This window comes from Gossypium hirsutum, chromosome A07 (genome assembly GCF_007990345.1).
Source record: "Gossypium hirsutum isolate 1008001.06 chromosome A07, Gossypium_hirsutum_v2.1, whole genome shotgun sequence".
Taxonomy (NCBI): domain Eukaryota; kingdom Viridiplantae; phylum Streptophyta; class Magnoliopsida; order Malvales; family Malvaceae; genus Gossypium; species Gossypium hirsutum.
The window spans coordinates 34,956,224-34,978,254 of NC_053430.1; the positions used below are offsets into that span (position 1 = coordinate 34,956,224).

General features: G+C 32.6%; 1 protein-coding gene and 1 long non-coding RNA gene across 2 annotated transcripts; one reads left to right on the top strand and one right to left on the bottom strand.

The window, feature by feature from the left end:
* Nucleotides 1–7,763: 7,763 nt before the first annotated feature.
* Nucleotides 7,764–8,947, top strand: LOC107952910 (uncharacterized). Its single transcript, XR_001698983.2, has 2 exons — nucleotides 7,764–8,285; nucleotides 8,581–8,947. It is a non-coding gene; the product is annotated as an uncharacterized lncRNA (long non-coding RNA).
* Nucleotides 8,948–16,869: 7,922 nt separating this feature from the next.
* On the bottom strand, nucleotides 16,870–21,845 carry LOC107952909 (spastin). Its single transcript, XM_016888114.2, has 14 exons — nucleotides 21,601–21,845; nucleotides 21,208–21,511; nucleotides 21,020–21,111; nucleotides 20,901–20,920; nucleotides 20,521–20,749; nucleotides 20,316–20,411; nucleotides 20,108–20,223; nucleotides 19,890–19,970; nucleotides 18,893–19,016; nucleotides 18,653–18,702; nucleotides 18,436–18,526; nucleotides 18,236–18,271; nucleotides 17,905–18,002; nucleotides 16,870–17,319 (listed from the first exon to the last, which is right to left on the bottom strand). The coding sequence occupies exons 2-14, from the start codon at nucleotides 21,507–21,509 to the stop codon at nucleotides 17,203–17,205; spliced, it is 1,452 nt and encodes a 483-aa protein (XP_016743603.1). The 5' UTR covers nucleotides 21,510–21,511; nucleotides 21,601–21,845; the 3' UTR covers nucleotides 16,870–17,202.
* Nucleotides 21,846–22,031: the final 186 nt, after the last annotated feature.

Consider the following 22,031-nt stretch of genomic DNA (forward strand, 5'->3'; position numbering starts at 1 on the left):
TGTTGTTAAAACTTTAGGCATTAGAGCGAAAGTGTATTTGTAATCCATTTATATGTAAAGATATTTTTTTTCTAAATAAAATTTTATAAATGAGATTGAATTGAGATCGATACCTTTTGCATTCATTTGCATCTTATAGCATTTCATTGCACCATTTGCATTCAAAATTATAAAAAGGCCCTAATTAGTTAAAGTTATTAAAAAGAGAAAGAAAAAGAGAGAGAGAGAGAAAAGGGTCACGGCTGAGTGAAAAAGAAGTTGAATGGGAATTAACGACGTTCCCTTACATATCCCCAACTTTTGTGTTAAGAGGGATAGCTTACCCGGATAAGGGGGTTTGGAAATGAAAATCATCCCATCAATGTCATACATGAGGAAGGGACTGAACAAAGAAACCTTGAGGGCATTCGCCCTTACGAACCGAAAAGTTCTTTAAACAATTGGACTGCAGAAGAACTTCCTGTAATCTTTAGGAATTTTACGGAGTAATACTCAGAACACTCTTGTTGCTCTAAAGTCTAGGAGTAATGAGATTTTTTTTGAGAAGTGGGCTCATGTTCAGACATTTTTATTTTCAATAAAACATACTTTTATTATTTATCTGAGTAAATATTCTTTCATTTGATTCTTTTGACCTTTGACATTCTTTATAAATTTTCATTTCGTGTAAATAGTCATTCTTGAATTCATTTATTCCTTGTATATTCTTTTGTGTGCCTACCATAGATCCCTAGATATCAATGACACAGGCAACGATAATACAGATTCAGAGTTCCTTTTGAGTGCGATATGTGTTTAGAAGAATCTCAGTACTTTGAAGGTGACAGAAATTGTGAATTGTTTCTGAATTTGTTGAAAATGGTTTTTACCCCATGAAGTGGTGGTAGGAAATATAGCCTTAGAGGAAGGAAAGATTGCGAAATTGGAATTAGCTGAGGAGACAAAACAAGAACTTGTTGAGACTATTATGGGAATTCAAAAATATGGTCCAAAGACCCATACAGGAGGATTTGCAATTGCCAGGATAAACATGAGGTTTTGGGCACTATTGGTCTACCGTGGAAAGGGATCACATCAGTTGTACAATGAATGCCAAATTTAAAGGAGTCAAGACTTATGGGGCATGTATGTTATGGGCCCGAGCTCGTCAAAAGTTTTAAGCTGACAATGACTCATCTTTGTGGACGTCAACTACTCCATTAAGAGGGGGAGATAGCTTCATATGCCAATATTACAAAGTCAAAAGTCATCCATTTCAAAAAAAAAATATTATATATAACTGCACAATGCCAAAAGTTTGTAGTCTTTTCAAAGATAATGCGTCATAGCACAGTACAACAAAGGTTGCCAAAAGAAAAGAAAAAGAAGAAAAAACAAATTATAGAAGATGACCGAGACTGGTAAAAATTGGCATAAGAAACTACCGCCCACTCTCTATGCTTACGCTGGGGCAAACACCTTCAATTCTAGTTGTTTCAAAGGTTCCAACCATCATCCTTGGAATAGGTGCATTGTTTGGCTTTCCTAAGCAGTCTGATGTACCGTCAACAGCTGCGATGGTTAGCTCCAGGCAGTGGCCATTGATTTCCAGCTATGGGGCATCAGGCCGTACACAGTCCTTGAAGCTTAAAATGATAGATTCTTTCTTCAAAACCAGTTTTTGACAAAGTGGATGACGGTATCATGAAGGAAGCTCTCTTAGACTTCTATACAAGTTCAGGGAAGAGGAAACCTGATCAAATCATTATTTTCAGGGATGGAGTTAGCGAGTCTCAATTCAATTAAGTTTTGAACAAGTTATTGAGGCTTGCAAGTTCCTTGACGAGAAGTGGAACCCTAAAGATTGTGGTTATTGTTGTACGAAAAACCATCATACCAAGTTTTTTCAGCAGGGATCTCTTAACAATGTGCTACATGGTACTATCATTGACAACAAAGTATGCCATCCAAAGAACAATAAATTTTTACCTTCGTACCCATGCTGGAATGATTGGAATCATGAGGCAGACCCACTATCATGTTCTCTTAAACCAGGCTGGGTTTTCGGCTGATGATTTGCAAGAGTCTATTCATTCTTTATCCTATATGTATCAAAGGAGCACCACAGCCATATTTGTTGTGGCTCCTATTTGCTACGCTCATTTGGCAGCCTCATAGTTAGGGGCAATTTACGAAGATTAGGGATGCTTCAGAAACATCATCGAGTCATGGTGGGATGTATGCTTCGGGAGTAATCTCTGTACCTCAGCTTTCCAGGTTGAAGGATAAAGTCAGCAACTTCATTCTTATCAGCTGAGAATCATTGAACCATCTTTTTATAGGGTTTATTAAACGACAGCCAGGATTGCTGCTGGGGCAATCTCTTTCTCATGAGTTTATGATTCAATGGAGTAAAATATTACCTCCAGTGAACTTAACTTGAAAGTATTTATCCTAATCAAATGTACCAAGAATGGATGACACAGACAAAGAGTGTTCGTTCACAAGAACTTCTCAAGGAAGCCAAAGTGAAAACCCGCAAAGGGCACTTTGGGACTTCTATTTCAAAAAAAAAAGGAAAAAGAAAAAGAAAAAATAAAAAATAAAATAAAAAAATGGAGAGGCCAAGGTGAAAACCTGCAAAGGGCGCCTTGTGACCAAAGGGGTTTTGAGTTGAAAACCCGAAAGGGCAGCTCAAATTTTGAAGTGCACACGGTAATCTTGCTATATCTGATTCAACGAAGAGTGAAGCGCGTTGCATATCGGGGCATCAAAAAAGTACTTTGGATCTTTTAAACACATGTTGAATTCAAGAAAGTCTTCATGGAGCTGGCATATAAACGCTCAATCGGTGATATCTAGGGCATCTAACTTTTGTCTTGTTTGCTATCTTTAGATTCTTTTTCTTCTCAAAGATAGGCCTTCAGATTAATTTTCTTTTTATTTTTGACAAATTTATTCAAATCTAATTATTCTCAAGATTAAATTCATCTTCCATTATTCTTAAAGTATGTTGCATTAAAATAATGATAGATGAACTAAATATCTTTACAAATGAAGTTTTGCATATTACTCTGGAAATTTATAAATAATACAAGAAACTGAAATAGGACAATTGTTTAAGGAATTCCCATATGTGAGGGTCGGATGTACTCGGGGAAACTGAAATTTCTTTCAGTCTAAATGATGATTGAACAAATCAAACGATTCGATCCTAAGAGAGGATCATTTTACAAACATTTTCAGCAGGTCATAGCATTTGAAGAATGGTACAAACCCACAAGCTGAGTAGGAATGAGACTTCGAGAGAAGTAAGGAAAACTTCGATGAGGGAATAAGTGATGACGTCTGAAATAGGGGTCATATTCATAACATTTTGCATTATAACATGTCTAATTAGGAGAATTTGACTCACTTCAATCATAGCATCCTAATTATTAGGCATGAACTCATACGCATTCTACAGGTTATGTCTTTTATGGGACAATGTAGATCAGAGAAACAAGATTTGGCATCCCTGTGTTTATAGGGAACAGATTGAAGATAGCAGATCTGACACTCCTATACTTACAGTGAAACAGATCGAAGATTTCAGCATGGCATCCCTGTGTTTATAGGGAACAAGTTGAAGATAGCAGATTTGGCATCCCTGTGTTTATAGGGAACAGATCAAAGATAGCAGATCTAACACTGCTGTGCTTACAGCGAAGCAGATCGAAGATTTCAGGATGGCATCCCTGTGTTTATAGGGAACAAGTTGAAGATAGCAGAATTGGCATCCCTGTGTTTATAGGGAACAGATCGAAGATAGCAGATCTGACACTCCTATGCTTACAACGAAGTAGATCGAAGATTTCAGCATGGCATCCCTGTGTTTATAGGGAACAAATTGAAGATAGCAGATTTGGCATCCCTATGTTTATAGGGAACAGATCGAAGATAGCAGATCTGACACTCCTGTGCTTACAGCGAAGCAGATCGAAGATTTCAGCATGGCATCCCTGTGTTTATAGGGAACAAGTTGAAGATAGCAGATTTGGCATCCCTGTGTTTATAGGGAACAGATCGAAGATAGCAGATCTGACACTCCTGTGCTTACAGTGAAGCAGATCGAAGATTTCAGCATAGCATCCCTGTGTTTATAGGGAACAAGTTGAAGATAGCAGATTTGACATCCTTGTGTTTATAGGATCAGATCGAAGATAGCAGATCTGACACTCCTGTGCTTACAGCGAAGCAGATTGAAGATTTCAGCATGGCATCCCTGTCTTTATAGGGAACAAGTTGAAGATAACAGATTTGGCATCCCTGTGTTTATAGGGAACAGATCGAAGATAGCAGATCTGACACTCCTGTGCTTACAGCGAAGCAGATCAAAGATTTCAGCATGGCATCCCTGTGTTTATAGGGAACAAGTTGAAGATAATAGATTTGGCATCCCTGTGTTTATAGGGAACAGATCGAAGATAGCAAATCTGACACTCCTGTGCTTACAGCGAAGCAGATCAAAGATTTCAGCATGGCATCCCTGTGTTTATAGGGAACAAGTTGAAGATAGCAGATTTGGCATCCCTGTGTTTATAGGGAACAGATCGAAGATAGCAGATCTAACACTCCTGTGCTTACAGGGAAGCAGATCGAAGATTTCAGCATGGCATCCCTGTGTTTATAGGGAACAAGTTGAAGATAGCAAAATTGGCATCCTTGTGTTTATAGGGAACAGATCGAAGATAGCAGATCTGGCATCTCCATTTCGACGGAGAGCAGATACATAGCAGATCTAACCTTCAGATGATTTTATTGAAGCAGATCCAAGATGATTTGACATCCTTGTGTTTACAAGGAGCAAATTGAAGACACAGCAGATTTGGCTTTCACGTGTTTACGCTGAAGCAGATCTAAGATGATTTGGCATCTTTGTATTACCAGAAAACAAATCGAAGAAGCAGATTTGGCGTCTCTGTGTTCGACGGAGAGCAGATCGAAGATATCAACATGACAATCCTGAGTTTACAAGGAGCAGATTGAGGACCATGAAGTCTGAAGCTGATGAGACCGGGAAAAATGGGTCCTTTTATAGTCTTTACTCTATTCTCGTTACACGACAATGAGCAAAGAGGGGCAGCTGCAATAGCCCATTTTTGCCTGGCCCATTTCAGTATTTAAAATAATAAACCCCCAAAAAATAAAAATAAAACAAAGTCCAAGTCCAGTACAAAATTACAAACATATAATTTGGCCCAATCGAAATGGCCCATTACTTGAAAAGATTTAAGGTCCATCTATAAGCTTAACTCATATGGAAATATAATCTTTAAGGATATACAATCTTAGATATGATATGCAATCATAGATATGATATGCAATCTTGAAGATATGATCTTGTAATCTTGGAGATTTAATTTGTAGATATCCTTTAATCTTAACTGTTGATGTAATTGATCTGTACCGTTGGATTTGGGGAGGCTCAACTATAAATAGAGGCCTCTCCCTTCATTGTAAATCACTTGGGTTTTGGGAAGCAATAAGAATTCTTGAAAGCATTCACTCAAATTTCTCTCCCTCTTGCGTTCTTACTCTCTGTGGTGTGTTCTTATTTTATTCTTCGTCTATCTTAGTTTTTCAACCTTTTTTTTATTTTAATTTCTTCATTTTACAAATATGTATATTTATTCCTATCTTTTATACATTTGATTATGCATTTTATATATTATAATATTTAACCTTTTTATATAGTTTATTTTCAAATATATATTTTCTATGCATATATATATTATATTATCATTTCATGTATTTTGAACTATTGCATTATATTTTTATAATTTGTAAATGTTCTATTTATTCAATTTTTTTGTATATGTCATTTATCTTATTTGTGCATAGTTTCATTTCTTTTATATGCTATGTTTAATTATTTCTTTTATGTGCTATTTTATGATATATATTGTTGTATAATTTTTGCATGTATTATGTTTTTATTTTAGTTTACTCATGTTTTTATTTGTTTATTATCTTATATTTACCCTAGTATGATTTTTTTCATTAAACGTATGTTCATGTTATTTAGTTTTGTCATAATGATATTATTTATGTTTGTATGGAAATGTTAGACTATTTTGTACATCTATGCTTCATGATGCATTAATATGTCATCCTAAAACGTCATTTAAAAATAATATTCTAAGTTTTTTTTAAAAAAAAATTAAAAGACAATGCTTGATGTTTGGAAACTTCGAGAAAGGTAGTGCCCTAACTTACTAGGTTGCGACTTTTCTCGTTGAATTCGAATAGTCAAGCACCCTTCTAAGTGATTTTGAGTTTTCAAAACTTAAACAATTATTTCGAGATTTCAAAACATAGTGTTCTAACTTACTGGATATGGCGTTTGTTGTTTTGAGATAGAAATTTTCGAAAGAGGAGCTTAGTTTCGAAGGTTTTAAAATGTTGCGTCCTAACTTACTGGATGTGATGTTTTGACTCGTTTGAAATAAGTGAGCCTTAATTTTCAAAATTGAGACATTCTAATTAAAAGAGGTTTGCATCTTAAAACTTTCAAATTTTCGGCATTAAAGACACTTGATAATCAATTAGGTACCAATTTTTGGGCGTTACGAGGGTGCTAACCCTTCCTCGTACGTAACCGACTCCCGAATCAGTTTTCTCGACTTTCGTAGACCAAAATTAATGTTTTAAAACAAAACATTTTATAAGGTGATCCAATCACACCTAAGAAGATTGGTGGCGACTCCCATTTTCATTTTTCTTAAAGTCGATTCCCATTTTCCAAAACTCGATTTAAAAATGGTTTCGACAATATGCCACAATAACATACATAGCCTAATACATTACAATCAATACAAAATATCCAAAACAAAATAATAATTAAAAAAAGCTATGGTATAAGACAAATTTAAAATAATGATAAACGTGATATATGCATTTACGAATCGATCAATTAGAAACCATTTGTAAAGACAAACTAAATATTTGCATGCAATTATTAGAAAACGTATTAAAGAATGAATATTTTTAAAATCAAGAAATATACAAAAGGGAAAAAAATGTTTATTGAAATATATACAAGAAAATTTAAATAATGTATAGGATATTCAAGAATAACAAAAATACATTGTAAAATATAATTTTAAGAAATGCATGCAATAGGTTTATAAAAACATATATATATATGTATAAATAGATTTAGAAATAGTTATTTGCAAAAAGAACATGCACTTAATCATGCATTCAAGATTAAATTAACTTCATTGTAAACTATACATAATAGACTTAAAAACATACTTTTATATATAAAGAAAACTATAGGTATAAAGTACATGGATTTAGTAATGTATATAGATTAAACATAGACATCAATAAATATATATACTTATAATAATAATTTAAAAGATATATCATGTAGGATTATGTAATATAATATAAGAATAAATTTAAAAGAAATTATATTTATAAAATAATATAAGATTAATAATATGCATGAATTGAAATTAACTTTATTATAAAGTATATATATATGTATAATAATGTATATAAAAAACATTACACTAGTGATTTTAAAAAAAAAACAAAAGAGAGTCATTAAAATAACTTAGAATGTAAAAAAAAAGTAAACAAGGATAAAAATGTTGAATGTATCTTTAAAAAATGATAATGAACCATAAAATAAATAAAATAAAAAAGGGAAACTCAATTAAAATAAAATTGAAATGGAAAGGACAAATTATAAATGAAATGAACTGTTAAAATAAAAGGAGACCAGCGTGCAACATGTGCGAATGCGCAGAGACCAAATCTGGAAATAATCCATACCCCAAAACGCAGCGCTGAAGCATGGACCAAAGTGCAAACACGCGCAAATTACAGGGAGAATTTAAGAAAACAAAGAAATCGGGATTAGGCCTAATCAAACACCAGCACGAAAGGAAGGGACCAAACATGCAAATAACCCTTCACCGCAAAGACACGCGGGTCCTAAGGGTTAGGAATCGGATGGGGTCGGGCCTTGTCCAAACGATGTCATTTTTAAACCATAAAAATTGGTTTAAACGAAGTCGTTTTTGTTACCATAAACAGGCTAAATCATGCCTTTATTCAGCCGAAACCCTAAAGTAACCCTAGACATTTCCTTTTCAATCGTTAAGCCGACCCTTAACACTCCTCTAAGAGTCAATCCGCCACCATGAACAGAGACCAGCCTGTCCAGGCCTCAGAGTTGTTTTTCAGCCTTTAAACCCCTTCTATATTTCGATTTCGACGAAGAAGAAGAAGTTTCATGGCGTATTTACAAGGTAAAATTTCATTTCCCCTTTTCTATCCATTCAAATGCAAAGAAAAAAAGAAAGATCCAGAAAGAAAGAAACTGAGCAAAGAAGAAGAAGAAATCCGGGAAATTTTAATCCGAAATCACCTTTTTTTCTATTCTTGATTGCTTTTTTTTTCTATCCTCTGTGTTCGTAAAAAAAGAAGGGCTTTACAATTGGAAATAAAAGGCTTTATAGCCGAATAATCAAAAGAAAAAATACAACAATTTTTGTTATCCTATTGGCTATTGCTCTGCTACTGTTTTCTTGTTTTCTTTCGCAGGTACGGAGTGTGTGCTGGCACTAGGCGTGAGGGTGGCGTACGGCCTGTTGACGTGGAGGCACGAGCGGCGTTGGGCTGCACAGCCGCTGAAGGTTGCCGCGCAAGGGAAAGAAACCCTAGAGTTTCTGTTTCTAAAGTCTTTTGGGTCATTTGGGCCTTGTAACTTTGGGTTGTTTTGTAAATGGGCTTGTAACTGAGCTATTGGGTCTGATATGTAAAGGACTAATAATTGGACTTTTTATTATTTGGTTTTTTTTATATTTATATTTTGTATTTTGGTTCTTCTTTAGGCCCGGGCAAAAATGGCCCATTACAAGTACTTGGAAGTTGATATAATTTGATAAAATGATTTATGGTTGATAGATGATATACTAGAATTATATAAGTTGGGATGGCTAATGTGGCATAATGATTAGTGCCTTGTTGGTATAGGTATGTCTTTACCATGTTTAAAATAATTATATAAGTGCCGTCGTAAATAGGAGAAGTGAATTGGTATAGGACCAATTAGTAATTGATTAAAGTATTACATGCATTCTTAATAAGGAATTGTAGGATTGCATGTTAAAGTTGAAAGGTAAGTTGTATATGGTTATTTGTATATGTTTTAGACATGTTTTATGTGATAGGAGAAAGGAATTAGTTAAGTTGCTTAAATAAGTATGCATAGGCAAGGTAAGCAATTATGGTATGAATTGATGATAGGTTGAATGAATAATTGAGTGGATGAATTGAAAATGGTATGGTAAATGCTAAACTTATTGAGCTGGTTGTTTTGGAATGATTATATAAATGAGAATGGTTGAGAATGCTGCAACTTAGAAATGGTATGTATATACAACTAATATATGTGAAATTTTAGGGATGTGTAACACTTATATGAAATATGAACTTGATGGGGAAATTGTTAGATAATACATGTATTATTTGTATGGAAAATTAGTGATATTAGGACATGACTTAAATGTTGTGTTATCTTGGTATAACTTTTGTCTACATGCTTTTATATACTATGATAATGGTGTACGTATTTGGTTAAGTATAAGTAAATTATAAATAAGCTTGAATATGGTATAAAGAGTTATAATAGTAATTGAATTTAGTAGTCTAGGTAAATATGTTAATTCGTATAAATGAGTGATACCTTTGGTACACTAATTGTTATAAGTCTTGTATGTCTTGTGCATAATTTGAAGCATATAAGAATGGTGTTTTATCTTGAATGATTTGTAATGCTTATATAACCTTATTGTTAGATGGTGCTAATGAGACATATTGATTAGATGATTAAAAGGTTAATACATGGCATGTTTTAGTTCAGTTAGAAATGCTAAGATGATTGGTATGTCATGTTTGAGTGGTTGATGATTACATAAGTTGTTAAGCTTAGCAAAGTGTCGTTATTAAGTGGAATAGCTTATATGGTATTATGGTTGGTTAAATGGATGTATTAGTATGTGTTTAAATTGACATTAGGTGGTTTGAATGACCAAATGTGCACCAATTGAGCTATAAATTTGATTTGGCATGAAATTTGATACTTAATAGCACATTCTTACACCACACAGGATGGTAACACAACCGTGTGACCATCGAAATGTAGGAGTCTTTTAGCCACACGATTCCCGATTGTCACCGGGACTGGCCACACGCAAGTGCAAGTAATGTAGATATGGTAAAAATTTAGTCCACATGACCTCAATTTGTTGCACGGCCTAACCACACGGTCTTGTGACTTTTGGAAAAATTGGAGTTTTAACCTACGTGATCAAAGTGAGTTATAAGGCCTGGACACACGGCCGTATGACCTCTATTTTGTATTTTTGCCCTTTTATTTGGTAAAACTTTCAAATTAGTCCTTGTTTGATCCAGAATTAATCTTAGAGCTTTTCGTAAGCTCATTTTGGACTTAGTTTTAGTTGTATTTCATATTATACATGGAATTATGACATGTTTTAATAATTAAATGAAATTAATTGCTATAAATTGTAAGTGTTATATTACAATATATGTGGTAATATTTCGTAGTTTGGATCCGGTGATCGGACTCCACGATCAGGATTGGATTACGAGGTGTTACAGATTAGTTTAAAATTATCATTATTATGAGTATAACGAATTGCCTCTATAAATTGTATTGAAGCAGGAAGAAGAAGTGTGGTGTGGTCACAAAACAAAAGTTTGGTAACTTCAGGTTATAAGAATAAGTATATGGTAGATATATACATATAGATATACACGTTTATTTTGGTAGAATTGTTAATGTTAATATTATCTACTTAAATTATAAAAATACCACTGAATACCTTACTCAGCATACAAACTATTTTCTCTGTGCTGAAGTTAGATTTAAATCAGGATTTCTATGCATCGACTTCAGCATCGTATCCACAATCTCGGCCTCAGTCATATTGTTAGTTCTCAATATTACTTATATTGGTATGTACCTAATAGGTTAGGTTTTGTAGTAGTTGAATAATTGTATAATCAAATGTTATGTTTTATATAAGAATATATATACACGGTAGATATGCAAATTAAAATTTTTATAGTTTGATTTTATCATACTTAGTGTTTATACTGTTATAGTATACCCAAAAACCAATCATGAGATGATTGTAATTACATACTTGTTTTACCTTATTTATTAATATAAGGCATTGCTATTATTATTTCAGTTTCTTTTTCTACGTATATAAATAAATTGAATTGTAATAAAGTCCTAAGAAAAATATGATTATTCTTAAAAGATCCTTAGTCAAGTATTATTGTAGGCTTGGACAACAATAATGCATTGAGACTAATGTATAGTTGATTGATGACAAAGTGTTGTCATTGACATAGGAATATTAAAATCAATACATGAGTATGTGCTAGAGAACAACAAATTGGACTGACCCACTATGAGTATGTTTCTTAGACTATTATGTAATAATCACAACATTACTCATAGTGATAACTATGGATATGATTCTCAGACTTGAGATCATCATTATCCCAACATCATGAGTCGAATATTTTGATACAATCAAATGTCTTCCGTAACAAGTTGTACTAAAAAAACTTATGTTGGATGTGTCACAATTTATGTAGTAGGATATGGTTGATTAATATAGGATTTGTCTCTCCTACATAATGGGAGCAATATCTTAGGCCACTTGGTTGAGTGAGATTAGAAATGCATGGCCATGCTCCAATAAGTTGATATGAGATATCATATTTATTTGCTTATTGTAGTCTACTTGAGATATCAAGAAACATGAGATTGGATTATACAAGTGTGATTGTTCCATGACTTGTGTCCAATTTAGATATTAAGGATAAAATGATGTAATACATGAAAGGTTAATCACAAAAAGGTTATGTCGAATTACGACTTCTCGTAACTTAGGTAGCAATGATGCATTGCTAGATGCCACTCATTACTTGTATTATTAGAAATGTCCTAATATTACTACTAACGTTACAAGAACCTACAGGATCACACCTTATGGTTAAAACGAACAAAATCCAAACACAGTTGGTATTGTGTTTAAATGTCACTTGAATTAAATTAATTTTTGAATTAATTTAATTTGACAGTTAAATATTAAAATAATTAAATGTACAAGCTTGTTTTACACAATAGAGAACATAGTTAAAATTAATATATGAATTTGATTCATATAAAATTTTAACAGGATAAAATTTATCGAAATTATTATAATAAATTATTATAATTATGATTTCGATCAAACATTGAAACATGGTAGTTATAATTCTTTTTGGAAAGAATATAATGTTTTTAATGCTTCCCTTATATTCTCTATAGAATGATTATGTTTTCAATATATGGATACTGAAATCCCGAATTAGGGTTAAGTGTGTTTTAAAAAGGAAATAAGAAAAAGGTCTAGCAAACGTTTTGGGAGATATTCTCTAGAAAAGTTCCAAGAGAGTTTTTACCATTCATTTTAATACTGGGTGAACTATGTAGAGGCCAGGATGTTTTCGTTGTGGCTTGGAATCGACATCGAATCAGCAGCATCCTTTCGTCAGTTTTCATTTAAGAAGGTATATCTTCAACCCTATTTCAACTTGTTTTCATTCCTCGTACATGGATCTATGGCTAAGGATCGTTAGAATAATTTTTTTGCTGCGCCATGAGGCATATTGGCGTTTCCAACATATGTTACTTGTAAATTGATTGTAGTTGCTCCGACAACGAATGTGACACACTGTAGCTCAGATTCAACGATCGGGTCGGGTATAGGGTGTTACAAGATTACTGATTGAAAACCATCATTGTCGGACAACCTGGGGTGGTAGATTGTACTTAGTGAGTCATCACTTTTTGAGCGACTCAGGTGACGGATTAATCAAATTGAGATAGTCATTGTTGTCAGGAAATTCGAGGTGGTGTTATATAAATGTTTAACGTCATCATTTTTGGGAAATTCGAGGTGAGGGATCCGACTATCCATTTTGAGTCTGTGTTTGATTAATAGGGTTATAAACATATGAATAAATTAAATGGTATATGACATGAAATTGCAATGGTATATATGAAAAAATACGAAAAGAATTGAAATTGAGCCTTAAGGGCCGAATAAGTACGAAAGAGCCATTAGGCTCGGAAATTGTTGAAATGCCAATATGAAATGGAATATAAATGCTTAATTGTTGATGTTGATAAATGAATATGTACATGTAACAATAAATGTGATATGAATTGATTTAGTTGCTTATGAAATGAATGATAAATGATAGTTAATATGCATCTTAAGGGAATTAGTGTATTAGCATGAATATTTGCATGTTTACATTGTATTAATAGTTGTTGTCATGGAATTGTATAAGAACTGCCTATGAATTGGACTTGAAATCAATAAATGCATATTTTCTTTAACTTGTATCTCATTGTCTTGAATCATAGATTTACCATTGAGCGTATTTACTCAGCGTGCTATTTGTTTTCTCCTTACACAGGTATAAAAGATATTCAATATATTGAGTAATTATCTCAGCATCCAACAATCGATCTCTGATTGAGCAAAGTTCGTATATTTTCATTTTGTTAAAGTGTGGCATGTACTAGTTGAGTTGGTTCTAGGTGTTAAAACTATGTTTAGGTAAACTTTTGAACTAAAAGTTTATATATGCAATGGAATATACGAATGCAATGTGTATATGAGTTATACAAATGGTTTGAAAGGTATGAATTGTTGTAAATGTTAATGATTTTGGTGAAATAGGTATGAATGCATAGGATTTGAATGAGTTAAACTAGTTGGTTAACCTATGAGTGATAAGGTATTGAAGTGTTTAAATTGATGCTGGAAAATTGCATATATTAGCTAATCTTTAGGTGTGAATGTGTATTATGTTTGTTTGGAAAATTTGCAGGTAATGTTTAATTAGAAATTACAGAAATAGTATGTGACGTCGCGACGTCAGATGAATGTCATTGAGATAAGATTAGGACTCCAAGCTACGGTGTGATGTTGAATGTAGTTGACATGACGAGACTAAAATAGTTTGTCATGTCGTGACGAGAAACTCCTTACGTCGCAACGAGAAACTCCCTACATCGCAACGTCAACTTGAAATTTCGTCAACATTACAATTTAGTCATAATTCAACCTCGGGTTAGCATTAGAGCTTTCGTATGCTCATATAAGACTTGAGAATGATTATATGTCGTATCATATACTTTTATTAATTGTATTTACATGTTAATTGGTATTAATTGAATATAATTTAATTGTAGTTGCTTCGGCAACGAATATAGCACCTTGTAGCTCAGGCCTAACGATCGGGTCTAGTATAGGGTGTTACAAAAACATAAAGCTTTGTAAGTTTATCAAATTTATTTGTCTAAGCAAGCTCCAAACTAAATTATTAGAATGTTCAAACCATTTTATCAAAAGGAACTTGCTCAAACAACTTTTAAAATTCTTTTTGCAAAAATGATTTTTCAACAACAAAATTATCTTTAAGGCAAAATTAACTTTTTATTATTTATTTATTTTCATTATTTTTTTCTAATAATTTTTTACCATATCATAAAATTATTTGACTTTAAATTTATTTTAAATACTACTTAACTAAAATTTAAATTACATTTTAATTTAATACATATGATATGTTTAATGCTTATTGGTTTAATAAGTCCTCAAACTTTTTCTAAAAAATCAATTTAGCTCATCTGAACTTGTTTCACCCAATTGAGCCCCTAAATTGACAGTTTTAACCAATGAGACTTTTTGACCAATATTGACTACTAGAAACTAACGTCAATGCTAATGTGGCTATTAACAGATGGCACATCTACGCCGATTTCTAGGTGGCAATGAAAATAAAAAATAAAAAATATTTTATAAATAAGTACACTAATGAACTTGGGCAAATGGTCGTCCAAGTGCATTCGAATCTAGACAAACTTTTGTTTAGATTCATTCTAAAATTATAAACAAAACATAAAAAAAAAATCAAAATCATCAAAATTATTAATATTTATAAAAAATTATTAGAAGTTAATTAATAACCATAAAATTTATAAAAATAATTCATTAAAAACCATAAAAAATATTTATAAAATAATAATTAGGGTAAACTACTTTAGTAGTCACCTATGTTTTTTTTTCTTTTTTGGTCACCTAATTATGAAAAGTTACAAAATGGTCATCCAACTATGTTTTCTTTTTCTTTTTTGGTCACTCAACTATAAAAAGTTACAATATGGTCAACCAACTATTTAATTTTGTCTTTCTTGGTCACCGGCTGACTAATGTAAAAATGTTAAAAACTCCAAGATAGTTGAGTGACAAAAAAAGAAAAAATTGAATTGTTGAGTGGCCATTTTATAACTTTTTATAGTTGGGAGACCAGAAAAGGAAAAAAAAGCGCATAATTTAGTTACCATTTTGTAACTTTTCATAGTTAGATGACCAAAAAAGAAAAAAAAATACATGACTGGATGACTACTAATGTAATTTAGTCTAAAAATTATTAGAAATTAATTAAAAACATAAAATTTTATAAAAATTAAATTATTTTTTATACAATTGTATGAAAATTATTTTTCTCATTTTGATTAATTTATTTGACTAATATAACTTGCACAAATTGAAAATTGAGAAGCAAAAGTATAACAAAAAAATTTATTAATCTTGATAAGCTGTTGATGTTGATTTATAAATTATTTTTATAAATTTTATAAAATCATATGATTTTTAATTAATTTCTAATAATTTTTAAAAAAATTTAAAAAATTATGATTTAATGAGTTTCTATAAAAAAAATTATATTTTTATAAATCCAAAATGTATTTGGACTAACCTGGACAATTTTTTTTTTCAAATTCATTGTGCACTTATTTTAAGAATAATTTTAAAATAATTTTTATTATTTTTATTATTTTTTTATTTTTGTTGATATCGCATCTATTAACAGCCACGTTAGCGTTGTTAGTTTCTAAATGTTAATGTTAGTCAAAGCGTCTTGTTGGTCAAAATTGTCAATTCAAGAGTTCAATTGGGTACAAAAGTTCGAAGGAACTTAATTGATTTTTTTTTTTAAATTTGAGGGCTTATTTTACCAATAAGGCTATATTTAAATTTTAATTTCAATATAAGAGATAAATCTCAAAATTATATATAAACTTTGATTCAATGTACAATTTGATATAGAAAGGTTGATCCTGTATAATTATACACATTGAACTTTGATTTTAATTCAATTTTATATATTTAAAGAAATGAATAAATCAATTACTTTTATATTGGATAAGTATAATTATGTGTACGTAATATATAAATACAAATTGATGTTATATTGATAATGATGCTAAACGTTTATGAAAATTGAACCAAATGAAAATGAATGTATAAAATTACATAAAATCAAAATTCATATATAACATTACAAATTGAACCAAATTTTATGGATAGTTTTAAGTTTTATCCCTCAATTTAATCATAGATAATGAAATAAACATTTTATTTTATTTAAAGTAAATAAATTAATTTTATTAAAAATAAATAGGATAAATAATGAAATAAATACATTAATTTATTTGATTTAAAGTAAATAAATTGAATTTTTTTAATAATAAATACAACTGAAACTTTTTAAAATTAATCATATTTTTATTTTATTTAATAGGAACAATTTCGAAATTTACTATCCCATTTCAAGTAAAATCGTCAATGTAACTTTCCCGATATACCAAACGTCGTAATAACCCCATTCTTACAAGAATAGAAATCATTCAAAATGAAAATGTACCAGATGAACTTACTCCCGACCTTGCTGTCCAAAATCCTCCCTCGTATTTATTCCTTATAACCCTCTAATCATAGGCAAGAAGGCTGTTGATTACCCATCAAAATCATGCATTTTGTTGTAAAATACAAAATATCAAACAATACTTTCTATGACACATTGTCAAAGAATTGTTATCCAAAACAAAATACATTCTTGACCAACGTTTGAGCTTTGGCTTTCGGCTTCGAGTTTTGACTTCTTATAATTACACAACTAGTCTGGCGCCAACGATGCTACGGGTTGCTTTTTGTCCCTTGCTTAAGCTGTTCTTCAAACAGACAACGGTAATAATGCTAAATAGAGGCAAGCAAGATTTTAGTTGGAGCCAAACTCCTGATTCCATTGTTCAAGTTCTTCCCACTTGCTTTTGTTTAAACTGGGCCTGATAACAGACATTGCCTTCTGAAAGTCTTCATATCTTAGAGGTCTCACCTGGAATAAGAAATATTGGTTAGCTTTAACCTTAAAATACCAATCATTTATAATCAGTCTGTAAGGACATCTTTAAGCTGTCCACGCTGATGAGTAAAGCAGATGATTCAAAATCTACACATATGTGATTTAACACATATTTGAATCTAAATCCCAGGTTAGTTCAAGTTTGGGATAAGCTAAATACAGCCTCCTCACATCTTCATAATTTGCCGAAAACAAATTTCAGTATCTCATTGGACCAGCCCTTCATCCAACATCTCCTCGATGGAAAAGTTAGTGCTTAGGATCATTCTACCAAATAAACGGGCTCATAATAGAAGAGCAGGCTTTAGACATTAACCGGTCACAATACGAGTGAGGATGTAGGACCTTCTATATGTATTAATTAACCCAAAATACCACAAGTTCTTTTACCAGATTAAGCCTCTTCAACATTTCAGTTTTTGAAAATAAATGATTACCACAAACCATTAAATCCACAATAAAACTACAAAATCTAACTTGAAAGCTGTCGCAAGATCTACAAATCTGATTTTTTCTTGTGCATACAATCAGTAAAAAGCTAATTTCTTGCTGGACTACCTGATTTGCCTTCACAGTAAGTATATTTGAACCAAGCTCTCTAATTGGCATCATAGCCGCTTCTTCACATAGCGCTTGCAGATCACTTCCAGAATACCCTATTCACAAAAAGAAGCAAAAGATAAGTTCTGACATTAAATCAAATACTACTGTTTTCAAGCACTGCTGCAGGGCTGGCTAAGTGCACTGTTAGTACATTGGCTGCAACATAGCAACCATTACTTAGACCAAGCTGAAGAAGGAAGTAAAATTCCTAGATATTGGCCACAGTCCCGTTCCCAATCAAATAAGTCATAAAGACTCAAAAGAATAGCATGGAGAATTATCTTACCTTCCGTCTCCCTCACAAGTCGTTCTAGGTCCCAACCTATCACAGATGATGGAAATTGAATTGTCATGTAAGGGCCATGGTTGAGTAGTTAAAAGGGACAGATGATCACTTCAGTTAAATACATATAAACATATATTTATGAGCTCAAAGAAATAAGAGGCATCAATTCATACAAATTAGAGAACAAGAGCATCTCTTACCAGGTAAGGAAAATTCTTGACCCTTGAGTTTGTGTTTTAGAAGCAGTCTTCTAACATTTTCATCTGGAAGAGGTACATATATCCTCTTAACCTGATCCAATTCACTATAGCATTATGAGGCAATCAAAATTCAAAAAGCCATGTTTTATTTGGGATCATAGCAGATATCTATCTTTTGAGTAGCTGGGAAATCAAATTGCAGCAATTTCATACTAACCAATCTTCTAAGAACAGCATCATCCAATTCCTGAGGCTTATTAGTGGCACCTGCATTAACATTTAAACAAGCAAATAAGGAAATACATATGTAATTAAGGAAGATTCCGATAACACAAATAAAAAGCAGGATTATCATCACATGAACAGTATGGATAACAAAGTTTATTGCACAAAATCCAACCATTTTCTGCAATAATTTTGATCTAATTGCCAAAAAGAAAATAACTGAATACACTACCAATGACAATTACTAAATCATTAGGATTGGATGCCACTCCATCAAACTGGATTAAGAACTCCGACTTCAACCGTCTACTAGCATCATTTTCATTTGCCAACCTGGTTGACATGACACTATCAATCTGTAAACAACAGAAAAAAAGATGCAATAAAATGTCAACAATGAGCAGGAATACATAATATTTAACCAGCTATCATCAATTATAATTATGGAGTCAACCAAGATAAATAGAAAATTGGGGAATGTTAGTATGAGAATGGAGAGTATTGATGCGAAGGCAGTTGATTGGCTTACATAAAATGTAGTTGCATGTAACATAAATAAAATTTCACTTCCCTTGACACCAAAATAGGTATAGGAATTTAGAATGTATAGGAAATACAGAAACCAAAAAATGGTCAGAAGCAACACCGTATCTAAACAGACAATAATTGTTTTTATTTATTTATTTTAAATATGCCCTAGAGCCAATCAGATTGGACATGGACATACTGCCCATAATGCACACCAATCACTTATACAATTGCATAATCACATTAAAAATTTACAGATATGATCCCGAAGGATTTGGTCATCTCTTTGATATATTATGTTTTACTTTCCATCGTGTTCACATTTAAACCCTTTTTTTCTTGGAGCATGACATCAAATCCACCAATTCATCTTTAGTTCAGCATACCATATACCAGATATGTTGAAAGCTCAGCTTGAGCTGGAGATTATGGATGTTTATTACCAGAAAAATGCTCAAAAACAATAAAAAAAATATTCAAGACACCAGCAATAAATCAAACCTAGTAGAATTAAAATGCTAATCACTTAATCTTAAACCAAGTTTCTCTTAGCATTGCCCAGTTTTGAGAGGCAGTAACAGAAACACATGAAACAACAAATCGACAACAAGTGCAATCTTGAAGCAGTTCCAAAACAAGATAATAGCAAATAGTTTTATGGGATATATAAATCCAATGAGTGATGGGAGAGAATGACATACTTCATCCATGAAAATAACAGATGGCTGTTTGGATATAGCAACCATGAAGAGAGTCCGAACAAGCTTTTCACCCTCTCCTACCTGGTTTGTTATAAAAGATCATAACCAAGAGCATCACATGGATGAGGAAAGAAATTTTAAGAACATATCTAACACCATTTAAATACTTCCTTTTTTTAAAGCAAGAACAGGAAATAATAGCAGGGACAGAGACAGACCCATTTAGATGTTAGAGAGGATGCAGAAACATTGAAGAATGTTGCCTGTGATTCAGATGCAACTGCTTTGGCAAGCATGGTCTTCCCATTACCAGGTGGACCAAAAAGAAGCAGACCTAGAAACCAAAATGCAGCAGTAATGTTCATTAAAACAATTCCTCAAGCATGGAAAACTTATCTTCATGAATATGGTCTAGTAAGATTCAACCTCTAGCTGGCCTTCTAAGTCCAGTGAACAAGTCCCGCCTTCTAGTTGGCAGAATAACCATTTCCATTAGTGCTTGCTTAGCCTTTTCTAGGCCAGCTGCAAACAACTAGGAGAAGTAAGTTCATAACTTCAATGCAAGAAAGAAAGAAAAAGGTAAGCATTAGAAAGCAAAACCACCAAGGGAAAAACATATGCAGTATCTTACCAACATCATCCCATTTAACAGCAGGGCTTCTATCAACTATTGCTGTATTGATCATTTCAACCAACTTCGACTCATAACCATTACCAGATTCTTGAGAAAATTTCGAACTCCCAACTTTATCAACCTGATTTCTCACCACCGGGTTACGAGGAGACTTTTGTAACACATCTCTCCTAGAATTTGATGCTCTTGGTGAAACTGCAGCAGTTTGTGCATGAGTTAAGGTGTTCTGCAAATATGTATAACATTATATAATAAAAGAATGGGAACACTGTAAGACAATAATCAATCTCAGTAACTAACAACCGCATAACGCAGTTGCCATCTAATAAACATGGTTAAGTTTACATTTAACTAACATAAGACTGAGAAAGCCATACCTTGTTCGCGGATGTGCTACCTAAAGAAGATAGAAAAATAATAATAAACGAAATGAGTATGTATTTTAATTATTGTAAAATCACTTAACATGATAAATATTCAGAACACTACTAATAACCTGATCGGCGACTTAAAACCTGTAGTCTCTCAGATACTTGACCTTGCCATTTCGATATCTTTTGCCTATACGATTTCACCTTTTCTTGTTCACTATCACAAAATATGAGGAGTCAAATTTATAATCCATCAACACCAAATGATCAGGCAATTAGCAAAAGCAAAATGCAAAGATAATTGTTGAAATACCTAGAGCCGATATATGAAGGTGTGGCAGTGGAGCTAGCCTCGATCAGAATTCGCTGTGCATTTTTATAGTGAATCAGGGCGTCGTCTACTAAACCCCATTCTTCCGCTCGAACTGCTTTGTCGATCTCTCCTTTGGCCAAATCGAAGTATCCTTTGAGCTTATACGCGGTGCGTTCGTTTCCAGCTATTCCCTCCATGTTCTGACACGTGGAAGAACTAGGGTTTTGCGTTGATTCATATGGCGTGCTATCGGTTGAGATGATTGAGCTTAGAGAGTCGATTATGTCTTTGATGAAACTCATATCTACAAAAACAGAAAGAAAAAGAAGAAATAGATCAATCCTCGAAGAAAGCAATCAAGATATTTTAAAGATGAAGAGCAATTTGGCTAACCATTTATGATAAAATGGGGGAATTTCCCGAGTAAAAAAGTTCATCGCTTAGATCAAATTTTAGGGGAAAAAAAAAGGAAGCAATCGTTTTCAAAAGAAAAGGAAATTTCCGAAATTAGTTGGCGAGAACGAGAGAGGGGGAAAACAGAAAAGAGAAACCAGTTGCGTTCTTCTGATGGTTCTCCCTCCGGAAACTTTCAATTCCGTCGGATAGATAGCCTGCAGTGAGAGAAAGAAGATGGGCATTTTACACTTTGAGCCCAACAGGCGACGTCGTTTCACTGTTGATCTTAAAGATGGGTCTTAAAAACCCAATCCAATTTGTACACTTCTCGGCTCACTTTAAATAAAATGACGGACCTTAAAGATGCAGACGGTCTGTCTAGACTTGACCGGGCTTAAGGCAGCCTTTAACTCTGACACACTTCAACG